Below are 13,447 nucleotides of genomic sequence, written 5' to 3'. Positions count from 1 at the left end.
CGGCCATCTCCCCCCACCCCGCAGTGCGCTGGGGTCGGGCGAGGGGGCGGGGCCGGGGGGGGTGGCTAGTCGTGCCCCGAAGAGCTTGGTGCTTTCCAATTGGCTACGAACAGCAGTGACTTGACGCTCATTGGCTGCTGCTTCGGGTGATGTTAAAGAAAGCTGTGTTGCCGAAAGTGGGAGTCGGATTCTTGTTCCGCTAGCCTGTGCGGCTTCCAGGTCTCGCTTCATCTCAGGTATCGGTGGGGAGAGCCGCGGAGCCACGGTGAGAGTGAGGCGGCCCGGGAGAGGACGACTGCGGAGTTTGGGGCGCTCTGCCAGGTGCGTCTTCCTGGAGCTGTTCCTGGCGGTGGGATGAGGGAGGCCGCGGTGGAGGTGGGGGTGGCGGGCTCCGGCGTCCTGGCGGGTGTTGCCCTCATAGGTGAGAGAGAAAACTGAGGCCCGGGCAGGGGAAGGGGCCAGACGGAAGGATCTCAGGGCTTGCACTGCGCCTCTCCACTGCACTCACCAACTGAAGTACTTGGACGCCGATCAGGCCTCAGTTTCTTCATCTGTTAAATGGAGCAGGAGCGGCAATAACCCCCTTCTCGCGCCGGGGTGAAAATTTATTGCCGTCGTGTTCGGTGAAGGGCACAGCGCTTCCCGATTCTTAGTAGAAGCACCAAAGGCAAGGTCCATCCCCTCGCATCAAGCTCTGATGGGGATGATGTTGATGACAGGAGACAAACTTTTGTGAGTGCCTATTATCTTCCAAGTTCAGTGCTAAATGTATTAATCTATATAATTCCTCAGTAAATTAGTGTAACTATTTTCTTTAATTTGCACTCAAGAAAGATTACTTGAGATTTTTGGGTTCAGGAGCCAGGACAAAATATGACAAGTTCAAAGTGCGGTCAGGGATTTTTATGTAAAGTTTCTTCCAGCCTTTTATCAGCTTCCAGAGTTTTACAAGAGAGACTTTTATTTAGACTCTGAAGTCAAAGGCCCTGGTTTGGAATTCTGGCTAATAAAACACTTATTAGGTGTGTGATTTTGGACAAGTGACTTAACCTCCCTGTTACTATTTTCCCTATCTTTAAAATAGAATAAACCCTTAACGTTTTTTATGAGGATAAAATGAAGTAATACAATGTGAAGCAGCCAGAAGGACTGACTACATAGTAAGTGGTCAATAAATGTTAGCTATTATTTTTTTAAATAAAATATTGGGGCCTTAGGGGTTTGAACACTAATTTGGACTCAAAATTAAAGCTCTGATATCATTAGAATTTAAAAATTGCCTTAAGTGTTATAAAAAGTTTCAACATTTATTATAAAGCTGATACACCAAAGTGAGCACTTGAAACAGGATTATTATTCGCCTTGCAGAAGTATGCTTCCACGTTGCGTTCCTTTAAATAGTGAGCTCCTTCAATGGCTGGTCTCAAAAAGTGAGAAACTACTGTACCTGGGTTAGAAAAATTAAACTAGCAGTTCAAGATTGATTAGAAATTAAGTATTTGCTGAAATTATTATGTTAGATAGAAAATTTAAATTATAAGACCTCGGTTTATGCAACATGTTGGGGAAAATCTATGGCAAGTTGGACCGAAGCTGTTTACATAAGTTAAAACTATACTAATCAGGCAATGGAAAGTGAAAGAATTCGATACTTGAGCTTTTTTAACAAGTGAATTTTGATTTAGTTATACTACATAGGTATAAAACAGATTTTTATGGCATTCAATTTTTATTAGAAGTAAAAATGTTTTATTATGTTCCATATTTAAAATAGAACTTAGGGCCATTTATTTCACTGTGACATATATCGAGGATAATTCGAGTTGGATTGGTCAAGACTATGGTGCTGATAGATGGCCTCAAGAAAATTTTTCACTTGAGAGGGCTGCCCACACTATGATGGCGGCCACTATTACCACTAGTGATCACTTCAAAAGCATGGTCATAGAAAACATGAACCAAAAGGTTAAAGTAGGGAAAAATATGGAGGTGAACATTATTCAGCACTTGGGTATAGGACTGACAAGAGTATATCATCTTTTATGTGGAGCAGGTAGATTCTGCTGAGGTTAAGGGGTGCCTATTCTCTCTGACGTGTAAGTGTTAGAGTGGAGAATTTCCTGATAAAAGGTAAAGAAAGGAAGTAAAAGATTAAATTAGTAAGAGGGAGTTCAGAATGGTATTTAAAACATTTTCCTGAAATTCTACACAGTTGGAAGATTGTAGGAAGGCAAATTGTGTGCTTTCCTTTCAATTAATGTAAGTGCCCTGTTGTATTAGGAAAGAGCCAAGACCTTGATAACCCCAATATCATCCCCCACCTCCGACCTCTTTGGCTCTAGAATATATTTTGAGAGATGCTCAGTTATGCCTGTTCACACACAGATAGCTGTTTTAACACTAACTGTTTTTCCATTTTGAACTTAATCTTGATGAAAATAAATCCATGAAGGAATTAACAGCCTGGTTAAATACTTTGTTGGACTAAAAGAAAGCTTTCTGATTTTACGCTTTGTTCTCTTCCTACTTCCCACTCCACTACCCTTAAAGGGCTATTAATGTAAGTCTTTGTTTTAGTTTTTGTTGTTGTTAAATCTTATTTAAAGAGTAGAATAAGTCAACTTGTAGAGCAAAAACTGGATCCTATCTCTTTCTATAGTTCTAGGACCTGGTCTATATACTAGATGCTTGGTAAATATTTAATGGTTGACCTCCTTGGGAAATTGTTGTCTTTGATTATGGTAATGTAAGTTCTAGTTATTCAAAAGCTTTAGGATGATTAGTGTAATTGGGCACACCTTAGGTATCTTGAGGTCTTCCATAAGTGAGAATAGTAGCTTATTGTCTGTGTATTTTTCCCTTTTCCATTCACTGGGTTCCTACTGTATACTAGACATGAGGAGTATAACATTGAATAAGCTTTTGTTCAAAGATTTTACAGTTAAATGGGAGAAGATAACAAGTGAATAATTACAGTACGGAGTTGCTGTGAGAAAATATTGGAGGGGGAGCTAACCCAGTCTTCAGGGGAGTTCAGGAAAGAAGAGTAGAAATTAGGCAGTGAAGCTCAGACATACCATAAAAGGGCCCATCAGCCATATTAAGGAGTTTAAACTTTATACTGATCCGTAGGAGTGAATGATTACTAAGACAAGCTCCTTAGAATTTCAGATTTTCATCTTAAGTTTCTAGGTAGCTTTTTCTGTGCTGGATTTGCACAAAGATAATATTTGTTTATGATAATAGTAGCTTTCCATTTGATCTTTGATTTTTATCACAGAGTCTTGAAAAAATGCTCTTATCTGCCAACCACAGGAACCTGGCAGATGACCTTCGGGTTTAAAGAATAATTGTTTAATCGTAACGATCCGAGTAATAGATAAAATTAAATTTCTTTTACACTCCCCCTGTAAGAACTTGTGCTTATTTATGACATATCCTTGAATAAGATCATTGTAGTGGCTATCAAGTTGGCAGCCTCTTGAATGGAAATGGAGTATATTTCTGACTGGTAGACTTTTTGAATGAGCTTGTTGAGGCCAAGAGAAAACTTCCCCTTTGTCCTCTGAAGATTCACTGAAAATCACTGATAAAAGGCAGATTAATAGGAGAAAAGGCATACAAATTTCTTTGATCACCGTTTTACAAGACATGAGAGTCTTCAGAATGAGGACCCAAAGATACAGGGGAAAGTGTCCATTTTTATGCTTAGGTCCAACAAAGTATGGACAGCCATGTAGAAATACGACCGGACAAATGGGTATGATCTAATGATCTAATGCTAATAGACTGAGTGGGAAAACCCAGCGAGACCTGTCTGGTGAGATACTTCTTGGCATCTCTGTGCGGCATTCCTTCCTTCTGTGGATAGGGCAGGACTCCCACTGGTATGGGGGTCTTATGACCTATAATCAAACAATAAGTCAGATTATTTTTTATTGTTTACACAGAAAGGTGCCTGGGGGAAGTTAGGATAATATTTTTAGGTTTTATGGCTGGCTTTGGGGAAAAGGAGTTCTGGTTTCTATGAACCACCTTGAGAAATAAGGGATTCTAGTTTCTGTGGCTAGCTCAGGGGAGAATAAGAGACCAGAGACAGGAGGGCAGGAGAAGTTCAAAGACAGCTCCTTCTGAGGCCTTCATTTTGGGGTATCATTTTCTGAGATCCTACAGTCTCAGTCACTTTCCATATATGGGTAGGGTCTATTCTTATATATTTTGTATCACATACATAGATTCTAAATGCTATGTTATTGAATTTTGATGTATACTTACCTATGTTTCTACATAATTTTAGTATTTATCAATTTTAATGGCTTGTATATTTTACTTTTAAATAAGTGCTATTTAAATACTGGGAAACCTTGATTTGTTTCTGTCACCTTTAGTTTTGAGATCAGTGGTTCTCAACCCTGGCTAGGTAATAGAATCATCAGTGAGACTTTTTTAAAGGACCTAGATTTCTGGGACTTACCCCAGAACAAACCCACTGAATCAGATTATTTGGCAGTGGGCCTTGAAATCTAACATTTAAAAATGGCAACTACTACAAAGTATAAAAAAGGTGATTCCGATTAGTCGACAGGTGTAGCTGACAATTGAAGCCTTATTCTCATAGAGGTTTGAGGCTTGAGATTTCATTTAGATCTTTTCTTGATCCCTTTTTGGTAATTTGATGGTTCTATAATGGGCAACCTTTCCCCCAAGCTCTTTTCTCCTTTAGCCTTTTACTGAAGAGTGGAGGGAGTAGAGACAGAATAGGGAAAAGTAGGAATTGTGCTAGGAAATTGGTGCCCTGGTACCAAAGAAGACAAAATGAGAACAAATAATTCTTGTTTTGAAGCAAAAACACTTCAACAATATTATTAAGGGCCTACTGAGTGCTAGGCAGTGTTCTAGGTGGTGGGTATATAGTGGTGAATAAGAAAAGGACCTCTGCACTATTAGTCAAGGATGAGGCAGTCAAAGAGCAGAATAGTACTCCAATAAATAAACAAGTTATTATCATGTGGTGATAAACACTATGAAGAAGATCAAAGAAAGATAAAATAGTAACTTGCAGAAAGCTATATTAAGGATAGGAGGTTTAAACCAAAATTGGCATTACAAATTGTTGTTAGTCATGCTAAGATTTGAGATCTAGCAGTTCAGGCAGAGAAATAGCAAGTACAAAGACACAAAGTCAGTGTCAAGCTTGGCCTTTCTGAAGGACAGAAGGAAAAGTAGTGGGACTAGAATGCTGTAGACAGTGGGGTATGGTGATGTGAGTAGGAATCTCTTTATTCCTGATAAGGGTAATCCCAAGTATTTTTACTTGAGAACCTGGGCTCAATTACTATTTTAATAGTACATTGTTAAAATGAGGAAGACTGAGGCAAATTGAGAGAAACCAGGGAAGGCAAGAGATGACAACTTAGGCTTGAAGCTTTAAATAGGGTCTGGAACTTTGAAGCTCATTGGAGAGATGAGGATTGAAGGTAAATATTTGAGAGTAACAGCATATAGATAAGAAAGATACAACCACTTCCCTCTCCTCTTGTCTTCCCTTTTTTTGTATTGGTGATTTTAATAACTCAAAATGTGGGGTTCTCGTGTCTGGTTATATGTTACTTACCTTGGGAGCTGTTAAAAAAAACATTTACTCCCAGGTCCTATTCTTAGTGATTCTGATGAGTTAATTTGGAGTGGAGTCCAGATACAGGTATCTTTTACAGCTTCCCCAGGTAATTGTACTGTGAAGCCAGATTCGAGACCCATTGTTCTATTGTATCGAACTGTGGTATCTGCTAATGCTAATCTTGGTCTCTATAACAGAAAGACAAAATGGAAGGCCTGCCTGATGTTACTTCTTTTGCGACTAAACTTAAAAACACTCTCGTACAGTACCATAACATTGAAGATGATAAGTGGCGAGTTGCTAAGAAAACAGTAAGTTAGTTCAATTACTTATTACTCATATTTGGAGTATATCTTCTACCCAATGAATTGGTTAGTGACTTTCCAAATGATATAAAAAAAGTATGGATAAGAGACCCTACTTTGGATGGATGTGCAAGTTATTTAATTGTGCTAATAGAGTTGATGGTCTAATGTCATACAAAGGAAGGAATCTATCAGTAGTAGTCCCGCACTGCCTTTATTAGGTCTTTAGATATTAGGCATGAGAATAGGCTCGTAGCTACTAGAGCCTAAAGAATACCCTCTTATGTCAACAAATAAAATGTGTTATTATCAATTTAAGGAAGTATAGTAATGCATAGTTTGGAATAGTTTCAGACATATCAACAAGCCTGTGAGAGTGGCTAGTTAGTATTCCTTTTTACCAATATGACTTGCTTAACATGGCTGAGTGTTGACAGAGCCAACCCTAGAAGCCAGGACTCTTCTAGTTAAGTGCTCTAGCTATTCTGATACTCATAATTATTTGGAAAACAATCAGGATAAAATGTAGGGACTAATTCAGTGTAACATTGTCCACTGTCATAATAAATGTGAATTGTGTAATTTTTAAAAAAGTATGAACAATTTCAGAATGAAATATTTGGTGTTCCTGATGTCATGGTCTGAATGCATTAGTAATGGTAAATGAGATTGGAATAAGGCAAATGATAATGGCCACCAAGATAGTGTCCTCGCTGAATCTTACAGTGTTTGGGTCTCAGGAAATGCTACTACAAATCTTTTTTGAAAGTCTGTAACTTAAGTACAGTGTAAAGAACTTTAGGATATAGAAGCAATTCAAATATGGATCATCTCATGGCGTAAATGACTTTTATGTATCTCCGAAAATGAGCTTACCATTTTTTCGATGCAAAGACAAATGCTCTAGACTTATAAAATTGTCAGTTTTATATCTAGGGTTCCACCCATGTAATTATTACCATATAATGTTTTTATTTTTCTAGAAAGATGTAACAGTTTGGAGAAAGCCCTCAGAAGAATTTAATGGATATCTGTGAGTAAATTCTTGTAGTTTTATGTAGCTCTTAAGACACTGCTAAATTTCATATATGTACACACATATGCGTGTATGTATGTGTGTGTATATATGTGTGTATACATGATCAGTAAATGATCATTGCTAGTAAGATTTGGCTTTTGCTTTTAAAATTTTAAACTTTCTGAAAAGCAAATTGGCCTTGTAAATTCAGAGCCTTAAGAATGTCCATGTCCTTTGTGGACTGAGTTAGTGGTGAGGAGGTTATAAATAATGATGATATCAAATGGCTGATAAAGTCTGAATTTCTTAGTATGGTGTACATGACCCTTCTAATATTCTACATGTACTCAGTGCTCTAGTATATTTTCTAAGAATTTATTTTGAAGAAATCATCAGAAAGATAATAGTGATTGAAGTACATGCTTTTTTCATCACATTATTATTTATAATATTAAAAATTATATACAACCTGAATAATCAATAGCAGGAGAATGATTCAATTATGAAACAACTGTGATAGAATATTATATAGCCTTTAAAAACCACATTTTTAAAGATTATTTAATAATGTAAGGAAGCGCTTATACTATAATGAAAAGTGAATGAAGCAGAATACTAAATTGTATATAGCACAATTGTGGGTTTATTTTATATATATATTTTTATTATTAAAATGTTTTTACTTAACACCAAATATTCACCTCTAGATAATAGTATTATGGATGATTTTTTTTATTCCTTTTTTGGTATTTACCTACAGTTGAACATGAATTATGCCTATAACCAGAAAAAATATATTGTTTTTTAAAGCCAGTGGAGACAATCACCTTGTGTAATTGGAGTAGCATATTCACATCCTTAGGACTCAGCCCTTTTTAAAAATGAAACTGTTGGACCCTCTTAGTATTACAGAATGTTCTGAATGGTAATGCCAAAGATAACATTTACAGAAAGATGAGTTGTACAATATTTCTGACAAGGACAGGGAAACTGGAGTTAGATCAAGCATTATAGGCAAGTGTGGAAGTTAGTCCTTTTAGATCAGCAAATTCCCAGTGGGGGCTGAAAAGTACAAAAAGTGCCAAGGGAGCACTGTACTTGGAAATCTGAAAAAATTTCATAGAGGAGCTAATATTTGAGCTGGGACTTAAGGAAAGAATAGATGTTTCTTATGGAGTGAAAGGCTTCATATTCTAGGCAGAGGGAATTGCATCTACGGCATAAACAAAGATGAGAAACATTGGTGGCTTTTTTTAGATTATTAAAGAGTTACGTGATCAAAAGAGATCGGAACCGATGAAGTGTTTGGACACTGAATACCCAAACTAAGGCAGTGGCACAGCAGCTGAAAGGGCAAATGAACATAAAAGACTTAGTGGTCGTGGTGGCAATGATAAGCAACATTTATTGAGAGCCAGATACTGTTCTAAGGACTTACATTTGGGAAATCATCTTGATAAACACATGATGTCTGATTATTTGGAATGAGGTTAAGAGAAAAAGAAGAGTCAAAGTTGAATCCCAGAATTTCTAATTTGTGTGACAGGATTAATTTGTGTTACCACCACCTACCCCTCACCCCACCTCGAGTTAGAGAACACAAGAGGGAAGAGCAGATTTAGGATAGGGGAGATAATGTAAGTTTGGCTTGAGATATTTATTAGATGATTAAACAGCTTCAGATGCTTAAAAAAAATAAGATACTGGTAAGAGCCAAAGCCAGTCTCCTATTTCATAGACTTTCTTTCTTCCCCAGAGGTAACTACTGTCCTGAAGTTGCGTATATTATTCCCATTTCATACCTTGACCATAGATTTATATATTTATAAACAATAAAAGAATTATGTGGTATAGTTTTTATATTCACATATGTATGTGTGTGTATATCAATTTGTGATTTGCCTTTAATTTTTTAAGCAAATATTTAGCCATATTATTACATGTAAATCTGTTCTTTAACTTCCATATGAGTATACTGCAGTGTTTATTTATGTGTACAAATGTTCCTATTGAAAGATTTTTAGGCTGTTGTCAATTCTTCACTACAGGGTACAATTCTGTAATAAATCTCCTGGTACTTGTGTCCTTATACACATGTGACTTTCTTTGGGTCTTAGGGATGTATGTCATCCAACTTTACTAGACATTACCCATTTGGCTCTCTAAAGTAGCAGTTTGAATTCTCATCCCCCTCCATTCAATACTTGTTATTAAGTTTTTAATCTCTTCCAATCTGAGGGACACGAATGAGATTGTATCTTTGTTAGTATTTACTTGATTACTAGTGAAGTTGAGCATGTTTTATATTTTTATTGACATTTCAGGTCAGTCTTACCATGTCCTTGGCCCATCTTTTCTTTGGACTGTCTTTTTCTCATTGGTTTATAGGAATTATGCATATATTCTCCACAATAATTCTATATCTGTTTATTTGTGTTGCACATATCTTTTCCCAGTCTGTGGCTAGTTTAAAAAACTATTTTTTCATGTGTGGTGTGCATGTTTTTAATTTTAACGATCTCTTGTATTATTTGTAATTTTTTTGTGTGTTTTATGTATTCAAGAAATCCCCCTGTATTTCGAGGTAACAAAGGTCACAAAGATCTTTGTATATTTTTCTCAAAGTCTTAAAGTTTTACATTTTACACAGATATTTAATCTATCTGGAATTAATTGTTTTGAATAGTGTGAAGTAGAGACCCAGGGTTTATTTTCTTCGTAAGGTTAACTTTGAATCTAAGCACGATTTATGGAATTGTACATGTTTTTTGCGCTGATATGTAATGCCGCTTTTGAAATATGGTGTTCCACTATATTCATGAGTCAGTTCCTTGGTGTTCTCTTGCATTGACCTATTCTTCTGTTTTTAATAAATAAGCTTTTAAAAGTCAGGGTAAAAATGTGCATGCGTTGATACATTAGAGAATAACTGAGGAAAGAATAATATAAAAATAAATAGAAGCATTATACTAAAACTGTAGACTGTTTTTGGCTATGCTATAACATAAAGGAACTTTATTTATCTTCATTATGACACAAAACCTTCAATTCTTATATTAGATTTGAGGACAAAGGGTATATTCTGATAAAATAATTGGTAGAACTTAGTTTATTGGAAAAATTGTTGGGATTATTCCCTTTAAGAAAACCTTCATTAAGTTTTACTTCCTACTTTCAAAGTTACCTCTGAACTATGAGGGCATGCTGGAAGTTTTCATTCTAATAGCATTTGACTTTAATTATTTTTTTCCAGCTACAAAGCTCAAGGTGTTATAGATGACATTGTCAATAGTGTAATAGACCATATACGCCCAGGGCCTTGTCGTTTGGATTGGGACAGCTTAATGACTTCACTGGACATTTTGGAGCACTTGGAAGAGGTATCTGTTTAGAAATAATACGTTAGACTCTGTGTGTGTGTGTGTGTGTGTGTGTGTGTGTGTGTGTGTGAGAGAGAGAGAGAGCGCGCGCGAGAGAGCGAGTGAGCGTGCACGCACAGTAAGCCCGGAGCACGTGAGCATGAACATTTGTACACACTTATGTTCATTGTATTCGTTGCTTTGAGAATAGCAGTCATGGCAAAAATGTCACAGGGGAATCTGTGCCGCCTCTTAAGAAGCTTGAGTTTCCTCACATTAACTAATGATTGTTAGAACTGAATTTGTTTTACACAGTAGCTCTACCCTTGATGCTTAAGAAAATCTTCAGCATCTTTAATTGTAAAACTTTAGTTGAGGCTCTGAAATCTAAAATTTTGAAAACACCACCATCATATTTAGATTTCTAGGTTAATGTGTGTAGCTTTTCCATTAATACTAAGCCAAAATCAAAGACCAAAGATAAAAACAGCACCTTAAGCATTATAGAATTATGTAGCTCTCTACATATGGCTCTCTCTACTTTTATTAATCAATTTATTAATGTTGTTTTTTTATTAAAATATTTGATATCGTAATCAAAGTACTTGAGGATTTTGTCTTAAGCATTCTAAAACAATCTATACCCACTAATTCCATATGGAATATTATACAGAATAAAAGGTGATTGTATTTAATTAGAATTTTGGATACTGGGTAACTTGTACCTCTGTATATTGATTATATATCCCCTTCATGTTCATATAATAGCAGTGAGATTTAGAATAGAGATCTAGACCTGTCAGAATCACTGTAAGAATTATTATAATTATAAAACGTTTTAAAATGAGTTTTAGTTTTTTCCAGAGATTCATTTATGATATATGAATTTGTATATGTTTCCTATCATAGCACTTGTCTTTCCCCTTTTCTTTTTCAGAATTGCTGTGTGATGCGTTACACTACCGCTGGTCAGCTTTGGAATATAATTTCCCCAAGAGAGTTCGTTGATTTTTCCTATACTGTGGGCTATAAAGAAGGGCTTTTATCCTGTGGTAATAATCTCAAATCCTTATACTTTCTTTCAGTTTGGTTTAAATATTTCAGTTTTCTAGGCTTCATATTTCTTTCTAACCCTCATAGTTACTTTGTGATCACCAAGTTTTTTTTTTTTTTTTTGCAAATTCTAATCCCTGGAGAGTAAAATAACAGTATCAGAAAGGGTTTTGAAGTCTTTCAGATAAGTTTTTGTTCCCAGTTACATAGCATCTTCTGGGTGACAGGTAGCAAATGTGAATCATGTGACTGCCTCTAAAAAAGGGTTCTAGCAAGTGGATTTTCTTCTAAGCCACTCCCAGAAAACAGCTTCTTGGTCATATTATAGAAAAAATAGACTTGTTATGTTTTAGGATATTTTTCCTCCCTTGAGCTGTATTGTATTTTTCTTTCCAAGTAAAAATACTGCCATTGGAAGGCTCTTGTTTTCTAAAATATAACTATAGATAAATTAATATCTTTTTAAGTATAGTATGTACTTGAGTTGGTAGTTGTACATAAACATCTACTTGTTTATTGTTAACTAGACAATACAAAAGTTGAATATGATAGCACCTGTGGAGAATAGGTATGGTACCATAGATTTGATTATTGGCACCTTGAGGCCTGGCTGCCACAAACCAAAATTTGTAGTTTATGAAGAGTTACCAAGATGACATGATGTCATCTATTCTGAAGGGATTAGAATTTTCCCCATTACCTATCTACCAACCCCCTGTCAGAATGCTCCTTGATAATTATTTTTTTGATTCTGCCATAGTCACTCATGGGGCTTAATTTTCATCTATATGGATCAGAAGAAAAATATTTAAACAAGAACTCCAGTAATATTTTTTAATGAGAGTTTTAGACAAATGTCAGTCATTGCTAATTAATAGTGTTATTTTTAAATTGTCTTGTAGGGATAAGTCTTGACTGGAGTGAAAAGAGACCAGAATTTGTTCGTGGATATAACCATCCTTGTGGTTGGTTTTGCGTTCCTCTCAAAGACAATCCAAACCAGAGTCTTCTGACTGGTTATATTCAGACAGATCTGCGTGGGATGATTCCTCAGTCTGCGGTAGATACAGCCATGGCAAGCACTTTAGCCAACTTCTACGTTGATTTACGAAAAGCTTTATAAAAGGCCTAATATGTTCAAACGTTTAGTACTATGATCCCCTGGATCAACTCTCTCTCTCCTCTGCATAGCCTGTAAAAATCATTGATTCTACTTTTCTGCATAGCCTGTAGAAAAATTTGACATGTTTTTGGTTTAGTAATACAATGTTTTATTTTATTCCTATAGTAAATGCCTATCTAAGAGAACATTTCAGTTTTCTTAGATAGTAATTTGCACATTGTGTGGTATGGCTATGGCAGTGTGTCTAGGAATGGAAAATATGACAGAAATCCATAAAGAAGTAGATATAGTTCTTTGACTCAAACTCTTAAGAAATTAAGTAGTGCCTCAGTATGAATATTTTGGCTGCTTGGAAATTAGCAAAATCACAAGCTTCATGTTGTTAGATTAAAATCACCTATTTTAGAGGCTTACAAACATTTTATAAAATTTTAAGTTTTTTGAAGTTGAATATTAGTGTTTTACTTTTGTTATCTTCTCTGAGTTTGCCAATGTATTGGACAAAAAAAGTGCTTCCTTCTCTGTATTTTATAGAGATGAACTTCATTGTTAATTGACTTACACAGCTGTAAGTTTTGAAAACACCAGAAATGAGAAAAAAAATAGATATCTACAATTTTACTAAGTTTATTGAAAAACTGAATCATAGAAACTACGGGTGCAATTCAAATACAGTTTAGTTTTGATATCTAGATAGCATTCTTTTGTATCTTTGAAAACACATTTGTACATTTATTTTGAGAGTCTAAAAACCTGTATGCATGAATATGATATTACAAAAAACTGCAAAATATACACTGGGGGCACCTATTTTTTAAGCAATAGTCTGGGTTGTGTGAAATGGCTGGTGGTATCCTGTAACCACCAATAGAGAGTCTTCTCTCTAGAAAGTTAAATTCATTGAATGTTCTATATATAGTTCAGTTTTAAAAGTATCACTCAACTCATAAAGCATTATAAACTTCATCATAA

At 35.7% G+C, this 13,447-nt stretch overlaps 1 protein-coding gene across 1 annotated transcript; it reads left to right on the top strand.

Moving 5' to 3' along the window:
- Positions 1 to 215: 215 nt before the first annotated feature.
- Positions 216 to 13,110, top strand: STARD4 (StAR-related lipid transfer (START) domain containing 4). The gene is made up of 6 exons (XM_012659520.1): positions 216 to 321; positions 5,815 to 5,928; positions 6,906 to 6,955; positions 10,194 to 10,320; positions 11,237 to 11,351; positions 12,255 to 13,110. The coding sequence occupies exons 2-6, from the start codon at positions 5,824 to 5,826 to the stop codon at positions 12,473 to 12,475; spliced, it is 618 nt and encodes a 205-aa protein (XP_012514974.1). The 5' UTR covers positions 216 to 321; positions 5,815 to 5,823; the 3' UTR covers positions 12,476 to 13,110.
- Positions 13,111 to 13,447: the final 337 nt, after the last annotated feature.

This window comes from Propithecus coquereli, unplaced genomic scaffold (assembly GCF_000956105.1).
Source record: "Propithecus coquereli isolate 6110/MARCELLA unplaced genomic scaffold, Pcoq_1.0 Scaffold62, whole genome shotgun sequence".
NCBI lineage: Eukaryota > Metazoa > Chordata > Mammalia > Primates > Indriidae > Propithecus > Propithecus coquereli.
The sequence above is the reverse complement of the archived record's forward strand: the minus strand, read 5'-3'. Positions and strand labels throughout refer to the sequence as shown.

Coding starts and splice junctions, on each gene's coding strand:
- STARD4 (XM_012659520.1), top strand. CDS start 5,824: ATGGAAGGCCTGCCTGATGTTACTTCTTTTGCGACTAAACTTAAAAAC. Junction 6,956..10,193: donor GAAGAATTTAATGGATATCT/GTGAGTAAATTC, acceptor ATTTTTTTCCAG/CTACAAAGCTCAAGGTGTTA. Junction 11,352..12,254: donor AGAAGGGCTTTTATCCTGTG/GTAATAATCTCA, acceptor ATTGTCTTGTAG/GGATAAGTCTTGACTGGAGT.